This window comes from Tetrao urogallus (genome assembly GCF_951394365.1).
Source record: "Tetrao urogallus genome assembly, chromosome: 6".
Taxonomy (NCBI): domain Eukaryota; kingdom Metazoa; phylum Chordata; class Aves; order Galliformes; family Phasianidae; genus Tetrao; species Tetrao urogallus.
The window spans coordinates 29694925-29715450 of NC_136819.1; the positions used below are offsets into that span (position 1 = coordinate 29694925).

The 20526-nt window shown below is 42.5% G+C and overlaps 1 protein-coding gene across 1 annotated transcript in view; it reads left to right on the forward strand.

Moving 5' to 3' along the window:
- Positions 1-1109: 1109 nt before the first annotated feature.
- GPR176 (G protein-coupled receptor 176) overlaps positions 1110-20526 on the forward strand; it is a gene marked incomplete at both ends in the record, with an annotated part of 34129 nt that continues 14712 nt past the window's right edge. The window contains one exon of the mRNA XM_079537452.1: positions 1110-1332. Coding sequence (XP_079393578.1) covers positions 1110-1332 — 223 coding nt within the window. The remainder of the gene's footprint in view (positions 1333-20526) is intronic.

A 20526-nucleotide genomic window follows, 5' to 3' on the forward strand; every position in this document is an offset into this window, starting at 1 on the left:
GTCAGCGGGCCGCCTCAGGAGGGACGTGCCCTGCAGAGTAGCCTTTGTGCGTTTCCACCTGTCCTGAAAAACTCGCTTACATGCATCCCTTGTTTTTGTTTTTTTTTTTAATTCAAACCCAGGTCTCAGAGTACCGGTTGGGACCGCAACTCGTAACTGCTGCGTCTGCAGCTGTATCGCGACATCAGTACCAAGCAAAACCTGATTCAGGTCTATTCCGCTACTCCTAGTTCCCGGCTGGCAATGCCCGCAGGGCCCATCAGCGGCAGCACTCTCCTGTTTTATTTTTCTGCGGGAGCCCCGTGTCGAACGCGGCGCACAGCGCCCAACGCTTCACGCCAGGCGCCGGCTGCCCCCCCGTCCGCCGCTCTGCCCCCAACATGGCAGCTCCGGCCGCTCCGCAGCGCTACGTCACGGCGGAGGCGGGATCTCGGCCGCCGGCTGCCGCCTGCCGCTGGCGAGGTGTTGATGCGGGCTGCGTTCGGTGCGGAGCTGCGTTTGTTCTTTAGAGACTCGCGCGCTCCTCGCCTCGGAGCTCGCAAACAAATCACTTTCCCTGTGAACGGCGGGAGCGGCGCCGCGGCGCATCGGGCGCGGGCTACCGCGTGCCGCGCGGGGCCGCGCCCGCCGTCGAAAGCGCGGGCAGAATGAAGGCGGGCGGCGGGCCGGCCGCGGGCGGAGAGCTGCGCCGCGTCGCTCGGGGCTGCGGAACGGCGCCGCCGCGGGGGCTGAGCGGAGCGCTCCGGGGCCGGGCGCGGGCTCCCGTAACTTTCGCGGACGGCCGCCGCGCGTGGTGAGCGGGCGGGGCTGGCGGGGAGCCGCCGCTGGGACTCTCCCCGTCCGCGCTCCCCGCTGAGAGGCGCCGGACACCGCGAGGCGAGAAGCATGGGACGGCGGACGGCGCGGCGGGGCCCCCTTCTCTTTTCTGGCCGTAGCGACTCGCAGGGCAGGAGCGCGAAAAGCCGGGCCTGCTTCCCGGGACGCAGAAACGCGGTGACGGTGGCTCCGAGGGGTAGAGCCGGGGCTCCCTCCGCAGCGCCGCGTTTTCGCCCCCGCGCTCCGCTCGCTCGCTGAACTGCTCGGAGGGTGCGAGGGGCGGACGCCTCGCCATGGGGCACGGCGCGAGTCGGGCTCCGCTGAACGGCAGCGAGCCCGGCCCGTTCCGCGCCGTCGCCCTGGGGGCGAGGAACGGGACCACAGCGCAGATGGCGTGGGGCGGCGGCAACGGCAGCGCGGCCGGGCCCTGGGGCGGCGCGGAGCGCGGCGGGGAGCCCGGATACCGACACTTCGCCACCGCCGCGCAGCTCGTCATCTTCGTGGGCTCCCTGCTGGGTGAGTGCGGGCAGCGCCGCGGCCGGGGCCGTGGTTGGCCGCGCGCTGACTGTTCGCGAGGCGCTGCCGTCCGCGGGTCCGCGGCTAGAGATGGCTGGCGGGTTTCCCGTGCGTGCCAGTGATCGCTCTGAAAGACGAGGTGCTCGTCGCAAGTGGAACCGGAGCGTTTTGTGTATTACTTTGCTATCAGAAATTATATGGGGGAAATGCGTCGGTTCTAGCTTTATTCCCAACTGTAATGGGACCGGTTCTTATTATCATAGGAATGCATGTGGAGTGCTTTACCGAAGTTTTACTGAGTATCTGCTTTGTACTACGGTGATTCAGCACTTGTGTGCTGCGGATCTCACACGAATCCTTCGGAAGCACTTCACGCTGTAAGCAAGTGTAGCTACGTGCTGTCTTACCTGCCTGTTCTCTTCCAGTATGGAATTGTGCACTTGCAGTATGTGGTAGTAAACTACTGCCGTGTTCTGTGTAACTTCATGAAGGTGTGCAGACGGGTGCACTTGCTACTTCACGTTCCTACAAGGTGATTACAGTGTGCTGTTAGGAACACGTGTGCGTTTCCTGCCGAACAAAGTTGTGGTGTCCCATTTGATGAGTCAGGTTAGCACTGCTTAGGAAAGCAGTGAGGAAGGCTGCAGCTGTTGAGGGCATTGGGAATAGTTACCAATGCCCGCGGTTCTCCTGGGTAATGTCAATAGGTCTTTGCTGATGGCTGTGACTTGTCAGTGTTTTGGTTTTGTCTGATTTTGAGTAGTGCTAAAATCAATATGTATGCAGTAATACATTTCGCTACTTATTTCCTCTTGATAGTATTTCATATCACCTAACTGCTTTCTTCCCAAAAATATGATGAGCATTGTCTTGGAACACTGCTGAGCTCTGGGTTTGCTCAGTGAGAGATGTACTGGTTATTGCTGCCAATTGCAGAGTGGTTTGACCTCACTTATGTCTCTTATCCAGAGGGGGTAATTGTGGTTCTTGGTTGATTTTGTTGTTTTTTTCCCTCTCCATTTTGTGTGTAGGTAGTGTGTAAAAAGTGATTTTGTTGCAGCATGTCGGTTAGTGCCCGGCATAAAATCGCAGCCAGTAAACAGTAGGTGAGGTTAGCAAGCCTGTCCCCAGTGGTGTCAGCAGTGTCCTAAACACTACAGAACTGGACAAGAAAAGCCTATTTTTCAGTTCTTATTCTCTGTCTTTTGGGCTTTGAGCCTTAAAGTTGTATATTTGGATCGTATGTCCCAGGCCTACTTCCTTGACAGTGGATCCTCATAGACACTGATGTAATGAAGCCATCAGTGGCTTGGAGACTTCATAATAAAATGAAGAAAAGTAAACCAAACCAGCCAAATACTTAAATTTCACCAGACTGACTGTAAGTTAAGGGTTCAGCACTCCTGCAGTTTGCTTTTGAGAGACAGACTCTGATTTGAGACTGTTACAAGGAGGTTATCTGCAGATCAGCTGCGGAGAGGCTCATGATGCTGATCAGTAGCTCCCCAAAGCTTGTCTTAGAGCAAAGCCAGAGAGGAAATCATGGTGTCTTGCTCTTTTCTGCCTCTGAAAAGTCTCTTGAGCTACATACGGAATAGCAGCATTCTTTTTCCCAGTGAGTCTCAAATTCCTCCTTGCAGAGAGGAAACCCTTCAAGAGAAGCTATGTTTTCTCCTTCTGCTAAGCATGAGGGGAGGGGCACTGTCATTATTATAGGGAGGATATGTGATTTGGGCTTGTGCATCACACATCCTTAGTGTGTGCCTAAGCTGCTTTGGTAATGGATACAATTGCATGGCCCTTTTAAAAGGAAAAGATTATTTTTGCTTCCAGCATGATAGGGAGCAAATGTATATGCCTCAATGTCGGTGATGAATGCTGACATGAGCATCAGTCTGAAGCTCAGAGAGGTCCGGGTCTTACAAGAAAAGAGAACTGAAGTTGAGATTGTGAATTTTAATTTGGGATCTTGCCCTGCAAAAAGATGTGATAGCTGTTGACTGTCATGAAACAGATATACGTTTTTTTTCTTTTTCTTTCTTGTTGGAGGCATTTCTGAGACTTGTAGGGAGACTTCTAACAGTAGGAGGAATTCCTATTTGCTTTGCTTTTGTTTGTGAGAAGATGGTGCTATAGTGAGTATTTCATGGTGTCTGTAAAGGACGAGGTAATTGAAATGTTCTTCTCCGGTAGCAACAATAATAGTACTGGTTTCTATAATTCTGTGCATCTTTGAAGGGAATTTCATAGCTGTCATAGCTGGTACTATGTGTTATGAGATTTCAAATGGGAGATTTTGGTGGATAGTGGAATTTGGTCAACTTATAGTTCCTGACTGGCTTCTCAGCTTACTTGTATAAAGGAAAGATTTACAATAGCTTCAAGACTTGCAAGCCCCTTCTGCCCTGGCTGGGCATGAGTTGGTGAGTTTTTGGGAGGAAGTGAAAATACTTTGCACGTGCTGATGGACTTGTATCTCAGCTCGTGCATTTGGTAAATAAAGCCTGTGAGGGACAAGGAGGTCTTGTTAATGCTGTTTTCCTTTGCAGCTCCAAGGCTGGTAATGGCAGCACTGATACTAATGGTACTTTCTGGCCTTTGAGCTACCAGCTCTGAACAGAACTGGAGCAAATCTTCTAAGTTGCTCTATCTGTCTCTGGATTTTCTGAGCTTTTTTGCTCGTTGTCCACTTCATGATGTTCTACTGCTGCCTACTGCTGTAATATCAGATTAATGTCAGTGATACAAATTGATAATAAAAGCACTATTTTTTTCTCTGTAATTTCTAAACTTACTACCCTTTGAATAGGAGTGAAGTTCTGATTGGGCTCTTTTATTTCTAAGCTAAAAAGGAGGTTAGTAATCTTGTAGGGATTTATTTCAGAGAGGACTGACAAGACAGTTCCAGTGACAGAGAGGGAGAATTTGTAGTGTTCCTATGTCCATGGGGAGTTAGTTCATCTTGCCAGAGAACAGTCTGTCTCCAGCTCTGATATGACTTGTGACCATAGTTACTGACATGCAGGGCACTGACTGTTAGAGACAGAACTCTCACTGTGCTGACTTCCACGTAGCTGTGCTGTGGATGAGTGGGGCTTGTCTTCACAGATCACGTTGAGAAGCCAGTAAGTCCAGGAACTTACAAGAAGGAACCATGTTCTGTTGTCTCCTATCATAGATAAGAGTATGACTTGTCTGGCAGAGATCAAGGAAGGAGAGACCTGTCACTTTGCCTGCAGTGCCCGGTAGATTGGCAGGTGCATCTGCTGTGCATATGGGCCCAGGGACACGGAGTGTTCCTGAGGTATCTGTGCTGATGCTGCAGATAAGAGGACCCTAAGGTAAGGAGATTTCTGCCATTTGAGAGGCATTCTGGCCTGCAGTTCTGTTGTTTTGCCCTAGGAAAGTATTGTTTGGTTTTTGTTTTCTGTTGCTCCCTGTCTGAGATGTGTGTAAGCTGGCTGCATTCTAGAGTTTCTTCAATTGTTCTCTCATCTTGAGGACCATGTAGTGAGATAAGGCTTGTGCTGTAATCTCACTTTTTTTTAAGGGGGCAGGGGAGAGCAGGGGGGTGCATATCTCAGGCAGTTTGAATATATGTACTGTGTTGTGAGGATTGACTACAGCAAGGTAAGACTACAAATAGCACTGAGATATGTTTCAGTAATGCAAACGGCCTGCAAAGGGAATCACAAATGGAGGGGGTGTCACTCAAGGCTGCTTGCCTTCAGAAGAAATAGAGGCTTCAGATCTTTGTCTGAAATCAGAGGGGTGGAGCAAAACTTATAGACTGCTTATTTAATTTTTATGTTTAACAATATTTTAAATCAGAAATTTATATTTCTAAAATTCAAATAATTGCTTAGCCTGTGTCACCATCTTTCAGCATGAAAAGAAAGCAACAAGAAGCTCTAATTTATTCTTGGCTGCTATTTAGAAGTGAGTGAACAGCTTACAAAAAGAGAGAATTTGAAGATGGTAACTGAAAAATCAGTAGTTTTTAGATTTAGGAGAATATGGAGTTACTGCTTTTACCCCTGTGGCTGTCTCTAGTTTGAAAGAATACATGTGGATGATGACTTTTAAATAGGTAACAAATGCTGAATGACAAATCAAATATCCTTTTCTTTTCTCTCTCCTTCCTCCTCTCTTTTAAAGGCTTGAGGTGATGTAGAACACCTTTTCAAAGCCAATACAGTTTTTAATAGCTTCCGTTTTATCAAAGAGGATTCTTGAGATGAAATTTATTGTGAAATTTATTGAGATGAAATTTATTTATTATTCATAGGAATAGAGCAGTATTACTCAATAAAGCAAATGTATTTCTTTGCATTAGAGATAATCAGTCTGCAGGCACTAATTATTTACCAAGAAACCAGACCTTCAACAGAAGGAAGAAGGGAGTATTGCTTCTGAGCTCTAGTGGGGAAAGGTTGCTGGATGTGGCTGTGGCTGAGTGCAGATGTTGGGAGAGGATCTTGGAAATGAAGAGGATCCCCAGAGAGTACTTGAAGGCAGCATGAGTAGCAAGCTGAGGTTGAGAGGGCTGGAAACTGTTGGGTGAAATGCAGCAGACAGCAGCATCTTCTGATATGTCTGTGAAAAAGGAAAGGATGATTGGGAATGGTAACTGTGAGGATTTGGGCTCTATGTCTCTTAATGCAGATTTTTTTCCATAGTTTGCCTATTTACATATTTTCTTTAAAAAAAAAATCGTATGGGAAAAAAAAAAAGCCAACAAAAAACAGACACTGCTAGATGGCTACTATAATGAGGAAGAGATTTCTATAGTGCCAATGGAAGTTTGGGAAGAAGATTCTTCGTTACTTGGTCGTTTGTCTTCCTGAATGTGTATTGTACCGAAAGAAATTGGTGCGGTATAGAAAGAAACCTTGAGGATGCACCAATACAGTTTGAGCTTTGGTGGTTAGGGCGTTTTTTGGAAGGCTGTGGATTTGGTTACTTACCTGCTTGTCTCCTCTACATGCTCAGAGAGGTAGCCTTGGAGAGAAGATGATGTGTTTTGAAACAAGTATCGGATTTCCAAGTGAGAAGTGAACCCCTGCTGGCTGCTGTGTTCAGAAGGAGCTCTCAGAGGCTTTGGGCTTGTCCTTTTTACTGAGGATTCCTTGGCAGCTGTTTGACTTCAGGCTCTCTCTACCCTCAGAGCTGGTTTTTATCTGTTTGCCTTGACATCTGTGCAAAGCAAATTAAAATGGGATTTTTATGGCACCTAGTCTGTGAAGACATTAATCCTTTTTTGTGTGCAACCCTAAATTAACTGACAGTCCAGGTGATGTGTTTGTTTTGGTAAATGCATGCTAGCATAATAAATAATTGTATCTGTGAGGTTTCCACAAGCCTCTTCTGTAAAGAGCAAAGAAGGGAATCTTGCAGTAAAGAATACTGCAGGTACAAGGTTAAGGCTGAGATGGAGTAAATTTTTAAAGCGAGGGAGGTGTCTGTAGTAGCAGAACACAGAAAATTATATTCCTGTTTCCAAAATGGGTGTAATCATCTGGGGGGGGGGGGGGGGGGGGAGAGGGAGGAGGGGGCAAGTACACCGAAGGCTCAGGAATAAGGAATATGATGTTTTGATTCTGCCGCGGTAACTGAGAAAAGCTGGAATTGTTCTTGGCTGAAACCTTCTGAACCAGTCACATAGAGCACATCTACTTTGTTGTAGGACAGATGGAATAGCTTAAGTTAGGTGCAGTAAAAAGAGTCAGAAAAGCAAAAGAAAAAAAAGCAAAAAAAAAAAAAAAAAAAAAAAAAAAAAAAAGCATCACATAAGTTGCAATATTTGCATGTAATAATAAATACATAATAATAACATCTTTCAGTATCATAATATTGCAGCAGTAATTTTCCTCTGTGTTTTTCCTGAGTGGTTCCAAGCCTCAGGTATTATGGGCCCTGCAGCAGTAAGTCTGGTTCAGCTTGCATCCTTGGTAGAGTCTCCATGGAGTATTGTACTTGCGCTTTTTGTGTGTTGTCAGGTGTACTGCAGAGCAGCTCTTTATTGGAGAAAAATTGAATTTTGGGGTCAGTGAAGAGGGGTTTGTGTGCATGGCTATGGGTCTGTTGCCATGGAGATGGCTGTGCTGCCTCTGGCTTTGGCCGAGGCCTCCTAGGAACTGCACCAAGTTTTGGAAGCAAGGCAGGAAGAGCATCTGTTTGCATTGTCTGGAAATCTGCCAGATATGGTGGTTTGTAACTGCAAGTGCCCAAGTGCCCTGGTGATGCTGTCTGTTGAGTGTTCCTTGTGTGTGCTGCAGGTTAGGCAATGTCTTTATGCATGACACATGTTCAGGATATTAAACCAACTGTTCAGAGTGAAAACTATTGCTATTGATCTTGTTCATGTCTAGTTTGTTTTTCACTGTGATTTATGTTTGCTCAAATGGACGGATTGTACTGATCAGGTGCAGAGCACGTGCCGACCGGATTACAATTTATGAGTGGCTCTTATCCCCTTCTCTTAGCAGCCCAGTGTATGGGAATTGATTTGCGCTCACTTAATCTTCCCCAAAGAAACCCGAAATGTCTCTGCCTTTGGTGCTTACCAACCCCCCACAGGTGTTGCGTGCTCCCACAACGCCCATCCACAGCGTCCCAGAGCGACCCTCTCACCCCAGGGCCTACAGCCTTAGTCTGAAAGGACACCCTGAGAGCCTCCCCAGCTCAGCCTGGAAAGGGTCAGGCAGGGGCTCCTCTGCTGCTGTTGTGCTTCTGTCCCCTTCCGTGTTTGTGGAGATGAGCTTGTAATTGCATTATCTAATGTAAGCTACAGACTGCACTGCTTTGATTATCTGAATATGAAGACAATAATTTATTTGAGTTGGGAGGAATCTTTTAAACATCATCTCGCCCACCTCCCCTGTTGTGAACAGGGACCAGCTGCAGCTAGACCGGTTTGCTTAGAGATTGGTCCAGCCTGACATTGGATGTCTCCAGGGCAGGGGCATCCACCATCTTTCTGGGCAACCTGCTTAGTGCTTCAATGTGCTTATTATAAAAAAAACTTTTTCTTTATGTTCTGTTTTCTTATAGAAGAGGTTCTGAGATTACACAGTAAATTGTATGTGTACTAGTGGGCCTATCAATGTGAAGTGTTTTGTGGGTAAGACAAAACTTGCATTGTTCATGTATTTAAGGATTTAATTTAACGATCAAAATAATGTTTTGCTTTCCTGCTGTACTTTCCCACCACCCCCCATCACAGAATTTGTAAATGCTTCAGTTTGAGGTATGTGATGCAGACCTTGATTGAGTTAGCATCTGCTCTGCATGTGCAGAGACTTGGGAATTCTGCGTTAATTTTCCTTCACTTAACTATCGCAGTATGAGACAAGGAAGGAGTTCTTCAAATGTTGAGAGAGTGGGCAAGAACCAGCTGGTATGTTTGTAAATAGCCAAAATACCAGAGAAACAATTATTGTGTTGTACCCCTTTCCATCTCACTGCTGATCAAATGCTATCTCAGTACAGTTTATTTCTTTCCTATTAGTGTTGTTAAGTTTTAACAGCTTTGATTTGGATTTAGTAGCTGGAAGCAGAGTCAAGAAATTGTGTGCTAGAGCCAGCCAGATTTCATAAAAACATTGCAGTGAAGAGAATATTCAGAATTGGAAAAGTGTCTGGAAAGGAGCATATAACCTCTCATGACAAGGTATTAGATCAGCCAGGCAGTGCAGATGGCAGTTACGGTATTAACAGAAGCAGAAGTTAAGCTGAAATGGCGATGGCAGGGAATGCTTTTTGTTATCTTACAATCTGCTCATACTCCTTTGCTGTCATTGAGTGTTTTAGCATTTGCAGTATTCATCACTGCAATTTACATTCTCCATCCTCAATAGTCTGATGTACTTCCTAACAAACGCAGCCTTTGTGTTTTGCCAACTGTGTTGGGGGGGAAAAAACTGTAATTTTGAAGGAACAGAAGCTCTGGATTTTGTCTACTTTTTCTACTCTATGACCCCTGACTTATTTTCTTGTCTGTCAAAGCAATTCCTTTCAAGAACTCAACAATTTCTTCAAAAGGAAGAATATGAGGCAATCTTGCTTCTCCTGTCGTTTCTTTTAATTGTCTCTATGCATCTTTTGTCACTTGGCTCACATTTGGATTCCAGCAGGCTTTATTTTTGTTCTGTATCTGTATTGCTGAAGGCAATAACGAGATAATTTCTCTGATCCTGTAGAACAAACAAGAAAGTCTCATGAGGATTGAAAATTTTCTAGTGCTACCACCCGAATTAATTGGAAAAAGTAGAAAAATAGGGAGGTAGGGTGGTTTTTGTTTTGCATGTAACATCTGTATTTTTAAGATGTATCTGGAGCAGGAGAAGGTAGCCCAGTTTGCCTTTTTAGAGTTTCTTTTGCCTCCCGGCTTTCCCCAGTTTTTAATATGAATACTCTCCCACAATTTTCAGCCTGACTGGTTTGGTTTAGGTGCAACCTGGTTTTTGCAGATGCATTTTTGCCTCTCATGAAGATTAAGTCTGGGATGCGACACATGTGGCCAGTACTGTTGTCTGCATGACTGACAGTTTTCAGAAAATTACCGTGGGCTGTTGCCACTTACGCTTCTTTTGCATGCCCACGTGCCTTTTAGGAGCACATATTTTAAAAGACACTGCCCTTATTTTGCCCACTTCACCTAAACGTTGATATGTGAGTAGAAAAAAGGAACATTGTAAGGAACATCCTGTACAGGCTGGAATTACTGTATTATGTACAGAAAAAGCTGCAGATCTCAAGAGTGTATTACAGAATGTTCTTTTACTTCACTTACAAGCGTTTTCCATATTTTTATCCAAAACTGTTCTGTAGTATTCATGCTAGACTTGGCTAAGATCTTGCCTGCAAATTAATTTGAAAAAAGAAATAATGTGTTGTAATACTAAAAATCTGACTGCAAGGGAGTTCTGTAAACAGACAGCAAAGGTATCCTTTACTCCTCCCAGCTCCTCCGTGGTCAGCAAAAAAGAGTAATCTGCGTAAAAGAGATACTGAAGCACCCATTTAATTAGCAAAGACCAGTGCTGCGTGTGGAACCAGCCTCTGGAGACCTGCTGTGATTATTTCAGTCATTTATGAAAGTAAATTGCATTTCAGGTTCTAAAGGAGCTGAAAAAATGCTGAGCTACAGTTTAGATTCTGTTTCTCCAGTAATGTGTGAGAGCATAATGTGGACACGTTTGAGTAAGCAGGTATCTCAGAATGCCTCATATTTATTGTCCCTAGTCTAGCCTGTCATAAGTTGATTGCTTTGTAGCTAAAAATGCAAATCACAGGGTCAAAGACATTTCTTTGTGGTAGTGCCTAAAGTGAAGAAGTTACATGTGGAAATGTATAGGAATGGCAAATAGAGCTCTAGAGCTCCTAGTATTTATATATGTTGCTTATAAGTGGTCTTTTATTCGTGTAACGCTGTGTGAAGAGCTACCAAAGATGGTAGCATTTTGCATAGTACAATTTTGTAAGTGTCCTAGCATCACTGATGAAGTGATAAGTTGCTTCAAAAGTAGAGCTTCCTATTTATTTCCATGGAAACTGCAACAGATACTAGGAACACAATAACACTGTTCGATAGGTCAAATTCTCAGCTACAAAATCCTATTTTTCAGTGTAATCACTGTCTATAGCTAATTTGCGTGGCTGGTAAAACAGCCTGAACATGAAGCCATGCTTAGTTGAATAATAGTTGAGATCATGTATCTAATATGCATTCGCAAGCTCTTGGTTTCTCCCCTTATTCAGACAATATACTAGTTAATTTATATATTACCATTTGAAAGCAGATCACCATTGTAAGCAAGTTACACTTGTTTATGTAAATCTGTTTTAAACATCGGTCTTAACTTATTCAGTGTCAGCACCTCTTTTCAGAATGAGGTGAAGGTAGTATTCAAATGGTTTTGCACCTGGTGATGGAGTACAGCTGTTGTGTGTCAGTGTGCCACTTGATCTCAGCTGGCACACCCTGGAGACAAGCATATTGCCATTGTGTGCTGAGATTTTTTTGTGCCCATCTGGTTGCCCATTTTCCCAAGTGTAGGAAGGCATATTGCCTTTGTAATTGTGGCCTTCTGTTTGCAATTTTGGCCTTTCACGTGCCCAGCTCTGTCCCTTACACCTATGCTGCCCTTAGTACTTTTCTCACTGTTTCAAGTTGTTTGCTTCTGCACTGGTTTTCTGGCCTCCCACTTGCAAACCCCTAGGCTGATAGTGCAGGTTCACCTGTTAAGCGATTGCCATCACTGGGAAGATGGCCCCTGCTTTCTTGTTTTGTAAACTTCAGCGCTGGGGGAAAAACAAAGTGAATACGAAAGTACATAATAGCTGTTTAAATATCTAGTAGGCATCTCTTAATCATATTTGTGCACAAAGCTTAGCCAACAGTGAGTGTTCAGCTCTCACAACTGATCCTGTGTGCTCCATGCAGCCTTAACATGTTGTAAGTGTGTGGACGGGAGGTTTGAGTAGATTTTAATGAAGAGTACTGTTTTTGCTAAGGAAAAATGTGACGGGAGTCATCATCAGCCTCGTCTTCTTCAGCATCATCACCTTGACATACCAGGGACTTTCAGGTGAGGACGCTTGTTCTGAGACACCATTGTTTCCTTTTCCACTGCCCGTAGGGGAGAGTTTTTCCTATTTCTGTTTTCTCTCAGTTGTTTTTCTCTAAACATTGAAAGCTATGTCTGCAGTCAGCTATGGATCCCATGAATAATTTCTTTTTGTGCGTTCAAGCCAGTGTCAGTAAAAATGATCAGTTACCACATAGATTTGGAGATGTGTTGTTTTTTTGGCAAATCTAGGTCTTATTTCTTTTGGAAGGGAAAATTCAGCTAGTATTTGTTATTTGAGGGCTCTAATAGATCTGTTTGATGTCCGCAGAATCACTGTCTGCTCTCAGGGCCTTTCCAAAGTAATGGGCAAAATTAGGGCCTTTCCAAAGTAATATGGCTACCTGGTGAGCCCTGTGATCTAATCTTTGTACTCCTGTTTCTCATCCCTCATCCTAGACAGTGGCCAAGCTGTACCTTCGGAAGCTCTGAGAATGAAATTTTCATAAGCTTATTTAAAATAAAAACACCACAATGCTATGCTTCAATTAAGCTATTTTTAAAATAACTCTTGATTTGCAAAATGATTCGCTGTGTTGGAAGAGTCTTAATTAGAAAATCCCTGGTGGCTGTTGAGTGCTTTGAGTTGTTCTGATTAATCAGATACTACACTGTGTGGAATAATTCTGCCACGACTTGGGGATTCTCTTATACAATTTGCTGCTACTCAGGGGTTCCCAAAAGACTGATTGAAAACTGAGACCATCTCAGGAGCATGCATTAAAAAATACTACTCTTTTCTTCTTCTGACATTTGCAAAGTGAAGAAATGGAATAACAACTGAAATCTGGTTATGGTTATGGAAGTGGGTAGCAGAAAATGCATTTGGCCTGTGGAGAAGGAAGTGGTCAGACTGGAGAGTTTTCCCTCATCTTTTTCCTTTAACATTTTGACTGTGTTTTATTGCTGAGCCTTCTGGGATATTTTGTGAGTTGTCTTTTCAGCCTTGTAACTACTGCAGGAGGAGCCTGTAATAAGAGTTCACGTATGCTAGCAGTGAGTTAGTAGTCAACAGGGAGTATTAAATTAGGGACCTGCACTGCAGCAATACTTACCCAGGAAACACACTAGAAAGTGCCATATACAGGGGCTGTTTTGAAAGTAATGCTTCCTGTTTTGTTATGCTGGCTCACAATGTCAGAGGTAAATGTTGATGGTATGGCAGTAGAGGTTGACCCTTCCTACTAATATTCAATTACATTTTGTTGCCCTGGTTTCTTTCTGGGGAGATTTTTGTGAGGGATTTATGAGATCAGAGCAAAGTGGTTTCAAAATAGAAAAGAAATGGCACATAGAAGTTGTATACATGAGTTTAAAACCAGCTAACTGTTCATTTGTGTACTTCTAGTAAGAAGTACAGCAGCGATGTTTGTTGTAATAGCAAACCAGAACTGTTGGCAGATCTTTTTTCTCTGATCAGCATCACTCAGAGTACAGTGGGAACATGCTGCAGTGTGCACCAACATGGGGAGGTCACGGATGTGAGTTGTGTTTAAGAAATGAGCACTTAGATTGTTCGTGAATATTTTTTGAGTATTTTTGAGATACTGTTTTGCTGAACAAAACCTTTGATGTATTGCAGAGAGCAAAATTTGGTAGTTCCTTTTGTTAATTAATCAATTTTGGGGTGTCCAGAAGCTTCCTCAGAAACATTGGCCTACCCTTCTAAGGCTCTTTATTAAATAAATAAATGAGAGATTTCCTTGATAGATATGTCATATGCTCCCCTGCTTTTATTTAATGTAATTTTTTTTTTGCTACAAATTTCAAAAAGGTAGATCAATTTTGAGCACAAAAAGCAAAATAAAGGACTCCAGACAGTCCTGCTGCTGGTACCAAGCAAATTGCTGTTACCTTGGAGCTTTCCCTCTGCCTGTGTGATGTTTTATGGAGGCTAGTAGAGAAATGAATTTTAAATTTTTAGTAGATGTTTTTATGTAAATATTTTAGAAACTACCTGTGAAAATAGCTAAGCACCATTATTCCATCAAAACAAGAAGTGAACTGTGCACGCAATACAATATTAATGCAGCATCTGACTCAGTAATGGAATCAATAGTATCACAAACTTGGAAGATTATTTGTTTTTCACATCTGTCATAAAGTCCACTGTATTTTTTGTTTTGTTTACTTGCATTTCAGTGAGAAAAATCCTGCTGGGGTTCTGCAAACCTGATTTATTTAAAAAAAAAAAAAAAAAAAAAAAAAAAAGCTCTTGTATATGAAATAGAGGAAAGAGGACCAAACAGCTGTCAGCACCAGGCAGGGCTGTCTTTTGCTGAAAAGCTGTTCTTTCTTTCGCTCCCTGACTGTTGGGGAGCTGGTTTAATGAAAGCTACTTCCTTCCAGTACCGTCTTTGCTTCATTACTACTTCATGTAGCTGTGGTTCTTTGTTATCCTGAAACAGTAAATTGAGATTTCCTTTTTTCTGCCTCATCCTCTGGAAAGCTATGAAGCACCTGTAGACTAATTCCAAGACCAATTCCGTAAAAGATGTATTAAAAATGTGTGGAAAATTTAAATAAACAAATTGCCTAGTTGTGTAAAAGTAAGAACAAAAAATAATTGGTAAATTAATAATGTTTGCAGATGTACCACTTGACAGAAAGAGGTTACTTTGGGGGGGTGGAAAAGAGCTACCGATTAATATCTGTTATAGCTGAGGAAGCATGAAAACTCTTCATAATGCATCATATTTAAATGTGACAAGGAATTCTTGCAAGCAAAAAATAACCCCAAGAATATTTACATGGGTAAAGAGGAGGATGCTTGTATTTCTTCCTCAACGTTTGTTGTGTTTCCCAGCAACACATAAAGGATAAAAGTTACCTTTCTATCATATATTAATAAACATTAAAGGGAATAATTTTAGTGTCAGTTACGCTGAGTTGTATTTTCAATGTATTTTTCAAAGTTGTGTGAGTCTAGTAATGGTATTATCAGTGTGTGCTAAAAGGGATGTTTGAAGGAAATAGCAATTTGAAATGGGTGATGCCTTCTCGTTCCTGGTGGGCTGCGGAGAGCAGCACTGGGGCGCTGATGGTGCTGAGGGGATGGGAGGAGCGGAGTGGTGGCAGGAGGTGAGTCTGTGGCAGCGGGGGTGAGGCCCTGACTCAAAGACAGAGTTATCCGAAGGATTGAAAGTGATAAAACCCCCACACAGCTCAATCAAATATGTCACAACTAATTTGTCAGTGACACAGAAATGCTCCCCAATTAAGTTTGCTCATTTCCAAGAAGTGGGAATAGTCCTTTGGGTCATTTCACAATTCTTTTAGTGCTGGGCAGTATAAAATATGTTTTTAATTTGTCTTTTTTTTTTTTTTTTTTTCAGATTATCATTTTCAAGTCCTAGGGAGACTCAAGAGAGTAATACCCTCCACTGATGCTTGTAATGGCCCATAAAAATGATGGGGTATGCGTAGTCTGCAGTGCTTTGAAAGCATGTAAGCTACAGCTATGTGGCTGCCGTTAATATTTTAATGAGACATGGCAGGTGTTTTTTGCATTTGTGTATGCTCCAGATGCTTTATGAAGTATCTCTCTAACTATGGTAGTTATGAGTACATCTTTCCATTAGCACATTTTACCAGTAAAGCTTGAAATGGTAAATTAACCTCTCCATCCTTTAAATACCAGAAGTTTTTGTTTTGTTTGTTGTTGGGACACTTTGAACATGAACCTCATAAGGAATAATCATCACTAAAATAAATCTGTAGGAGTCAGGGAAATGTATGTTGTGCTTCACTCAAGTTACAGGCATGACACCTTTTCTCTCCTCAGTGTGCAGGCTGTGCTGGGGTCTCTGGAACTGAGCTACTTCCTCAAGTGGGGGTAGAATGAGTCAGGATTTAACAATGTCTTCGTGAGTTCTTATGGAACTATTTTGTTCTCGTCATTATAGTGCTGATTTTTCAAATTGCATTGAATGGGCTCTAGAGGCAACTGGAAACTCAGAGTAAAATGCTGTGATTTTGTTTTTTCTTTCTTTACTTTCAATCTAGAACATCTGCTGTTTTAATTTCAAGCTTCTTTCTTTGCTTTTGAAGTCATCTTGTATGTTTTTAGAGAAGAGACATCTCTTGAAGGCGCCTCTCATATGTAGGGAAAACTAAAGTTTTTAAAGCAGCATCATGATCTGTGGTAATCTTACAGTTTTAGCAGAGATCCAAATGTATCATGGATATGGAGTTTTCCTGGATTTCTCCATAGGTGCTAGGGGATTGGCAGGACAGGATAGAGGGGTTTTGTATAGTTCCCTGTCTTGAATATTTTTCTAGGAGAGCAGTGGAGTGTTGCAATTTGTCAGTAATAATTTTTCCTTAGGTTTTCTTTTTATAAATTTTTCTCTTCTAAGAAAACAACATCATTTTAACAATTTGAAGGAAGAAATCTTTATGCTAGTTTGTGAAAACAGACATCCTTATTTAAGATATCTTGGAACACAGGGCACTATTTGTTCTGCTGTGTACATAAACAATGAGATCGATATAGTTATGAGTTCTGTACTTTTCTCTGTTCCGACACTAGTTCAGAATTTTGGGATTGAATGGAAGTGTCTTTGAACTTCTTTTCTCTCTTGAAGATTGTTCATAGATGATTCTGGCAGGTTTATCTGGTAAATAGGGGCTTTCTGCAGCTCTTACCCTCCATCAGGTTTAGTTCTGCACAGGGCAGATGAGCTCTACTCCTGCCCACCTGTGTCTGTTCTAGTAGTCTAAATCAACCAACACTGTAAAGCCCTGTGCTTGCTTATGTTTAACTTTTCTGCCAAACTTATAGAGTGATTCTAATGTGGTTTTCCTCAGTATTGCATCTGTGAGCAAACCTATTTAATGTCAATCTGTGGTCTCTCACTGGAAAATCAGGTTACCTCTCCAACTGTTTTATGCTGTTGTTTGAATGCCTCTTCATTAAGCATTATTTAAGCTTGCATAGGAACCTTAACACCTGAATGGCTTCTTACAATGTCTCTTGGAAAAGGAAAATTGCTAACTCCTTTTCATTAGTTTGCCTTTTTAATACAATGCCCTATCCAGATTGAATTGATGTAAGAAAGTAACTTTTATACATATTCATTAGTTTGCATTTGAGGTGCTTTCCTTGCTTATTCTCAGCGCGTTTAAAGCAGTGGTTTGCTCTGGGGACTTGAATGGCACTTGGATGACATACTTGTGGGTGCTTATTTTGTTAAGTAAGCGTGCACCACATGCTGCACTGTTTGTTTGCCTGTTTTTTTTCCCCCACCATTCATTTAATATATTTGATGAGGTTTGCTTGTCCCCAACAGTAGTTTTATGTCCAGCTTCTTATTTAAATAAAGCGACTCAAATATGTTTCAAATACAAACAATGCAAGTGTTTCATTAGCTGTGGAATGATTTTGCACTGTTAACATATTCATTATTAACTTGTTTCTACAGTCATTGCTGAATGTAATCGGAGAAATAAAACCCATATTAAAAATTCAAATAGTATTTGTAAATTAACCCACATAGTTGTGCTTAGAAGGAATTAAAATTTTGTCTGCATCAAGATAATACCCTGGTTAAAAGAAAAAAAAAGAAAAATTATCTCTTGTTAGCTTTTGGATGTTTCTTTGGGAAGGTAGCTAAAAATAATTGAATGAGAAAGAGCTTAGTTTTTCTTTTGCAACAAGTCAGATGGACTAAAGAGTTAGAGAAGATGCAGTACTGGTTTGGCTTGCCTGGATTTATTGTTAGTATTGTGGCCTGTGGATATAAGCAAGGTAAGGCTCCTTATGAAGGCTCCTGAGGTGAAAAGCAAACAAAATGACTTTTGTAAAATATGGCATTAAGGTCATAAACAAACAAGACCCCCACCCTTGTCACATAATAGTGGGGTTCTCCAAAACAAAAGCAATTTTTGTTTTAGAATGCTTTGTAAGTGTAGCCCGGATTCCTCTCATGGGTGAACTCCTCCTGGCTCAGCTGGATGTGGGACAAGTGTATCTGTATCCTAGAGCAGTGTGTGAGAAGTTCAGTGTCACTTACAGTTGTCTTTCTTGATTCAGTCCCAATCAGTGTGAATCATGAACCAACTTCAGTGCATTCCTGTGTTTTGAGATTGGTGTTGGATGATCACAGAATGGTCAGGGTTGGAAGGGACCTCAAGGATCATGAATCTCCAACCCCCCTGCCACATGCAGGGCCACCAACCTCCCCATTTAGTACTGGACCAGGCTGCCCAGGGCCCCATCCAATCTGGCCTTGAACACTTCCAGAGATGGGGCATCCACAGCCTCTCTGGGCAGCCTGTTCCAGCACCTCACCACTCTCTCTGTAAAGAATTTCCACCTGACATCCAACCTAAATCTTCCTTACCTCAACTTAAAACCATTTCCCTTTGTTCTGCTGTTATCAACCCTCTCAGAGAGTTGACTCCCCTCCTGTTTGTAGGCTCCCTTCAGGTGTTGAAATGCTGCAATGAGGTCACCCTGCAGCCTTCTTTTCTCCAGGCTGAACAAGCCCAGCTCCCTCAGCCTGTCTCTGTAGGGGAGGTGCTCCAGCCCCCTGATCATTTCTGTGCCTCTCCTCTGGACCCTTTCCAACAGCTCCCTGTCTTTCTTGTACTGGGGGCTCCGGACCTGGATACAGTTCTCCAGATGGGGCCTCACAAGGGTAGAGTAGAGAGGGACAATCACCTCCCTGTCCTTGCTGGCCATCCCTATTCTGATGGAGCCCAGGATACCATTTGCCTTCTGAGCCACAAGGGCACACTGCTGGCTCATGTTAAGCTTTTCATCTATCAAGACCCCCAGGTCCTTCTCTGCAGGGCTGCTCTCAAGGACTGCTCATCCAGTCTGTATGGATGCCTGGGATAATTTCATATTTTAAACCACAGTGATTTTCATCCTTACTCTCAAAGTTTTGTTCTTCACATGCATCTTCAAGTATTAGGGATTACTTGTCTGCTGCCAGGAGAACAACAATTGTTTGCATAAGTCTTTTAAACTTCTTAGAAGTCAGCAGTTTTTACAGGAGTGTCCTCTGCCTCAGCCTGGTTGCTTTAGCTCCTGTAATTCCTGGACTAGGTGGCTTCCCCTCCTTCATTTCATCATTTTGGGAATTGTTGCAGCTACTTTCACACTCACAGTTATTTTATTTTACCCATTTTCCATTCAGACTGATGAGTGTTTCTGCTGCAGATGTCTCAAATCTCTCCTACTGTATGGCTCAGGAAAGGATCCACACATTTTTCTTGTATGTAAGTCACCACTTGAAGTATGTTAAACATCTGCGGATAAATTAAAAAGGGCTTTTTCTCTGTGCTCTTAGAAGACCTTTCAGATTTGCAGTAGCAGTTGTCCAGGGACAACTGAAATGGGCCAACTTCATTTTGTCTTCCAATTTACTTGGAACAGTACAAAATCTGTGTGTGTTCCCTATTTAAGTTATTATAACTAATCATGTTGCTGTTACTGAAATGGTTTCATCTGTAAGTGGACACTTTTTTGTTCCTTCGCAGAAGATCTGAAATTATTGTTGATTTTTGTCGTATATTTCTGTTGCTACCTGTCTACAGAAGTCAAGAGAAATTGCTGAATTGTTTTTATGCTCGTTTTGTTTGTTTCCGTGTGGTAGAAACAGAAATCTGAAACATTTTTGTGAGCTGACAGTGGCTGATTCAGTACAAAAGAGGAGCAATTACACAAATGCATCCTGTAAGCATTCCCAATCATTTTGAAGGTGCTTTTTTTTTTTTTTTTTTTTTTTTTTTTTGTTGTTGTTGTTGCAAAGCAAAAAGGAAGTAGTGAAATTATAACCTTATTTAAAAAAAAGAAAAAGGTGAGACAAAGAATTACGAAAGACATTTGCTGGAACATAAATAATACATACTTTGTTTTCTAATGATGGGTGAGTTGAGTATTTAGAAAGCAGGACAATGATACAGTGACTAGCATGTTGTTTTTCTTATGAGCTTTGTCATTAAGTTCAATGATTTTCTGGACCAAACAGTACATGGCATAGAATGTTCCTAATGTCTCTACTGGGATGATTTTGAGCAAAGAAAAGAGAATTCTTTGAAAGAAGGCTGACTGGAGAGCAGTTGCTACATGTATCTTATAGCAAAGTTCTGTTGCGATTGGGGGAATATAGAAAAATGAGGAGTCATTGTGGAGAGAGTCCCAATGAGAATTATTTTTGTAAGTAAAACCTTTGATCAACAAAATCATAAATTTTATTTCAGGACTTCATAAGTTTTTAGGAAAACAAAACCTAAAATGCAACCTCTTGCTTTTGGTCGCACCAGAAACATCAATAATCTTCACAGTGAAGCACCTTACCTTTCCCAAGCTATTCTCTGGGAACATCTCTTTCCTTAGGAAGGCCAAGGTCTCTCTAGATTGGTATTTCTTCAGTGCATTGCCTTGCTGTGGTAGTCAGACAGAGGAGGTCCAAGGGAATTTTTTGGTAGTGTTTGATTTAGGGTCATACTGATTTTCTCCTGTTTGTAACTTAGTCTTTCAGAAATGTAACTTAGTCTTTCAGAAATTCCTCAGGCGAAGCGGTCGCCCACAAGCCTCAAGACTGCTTCTACC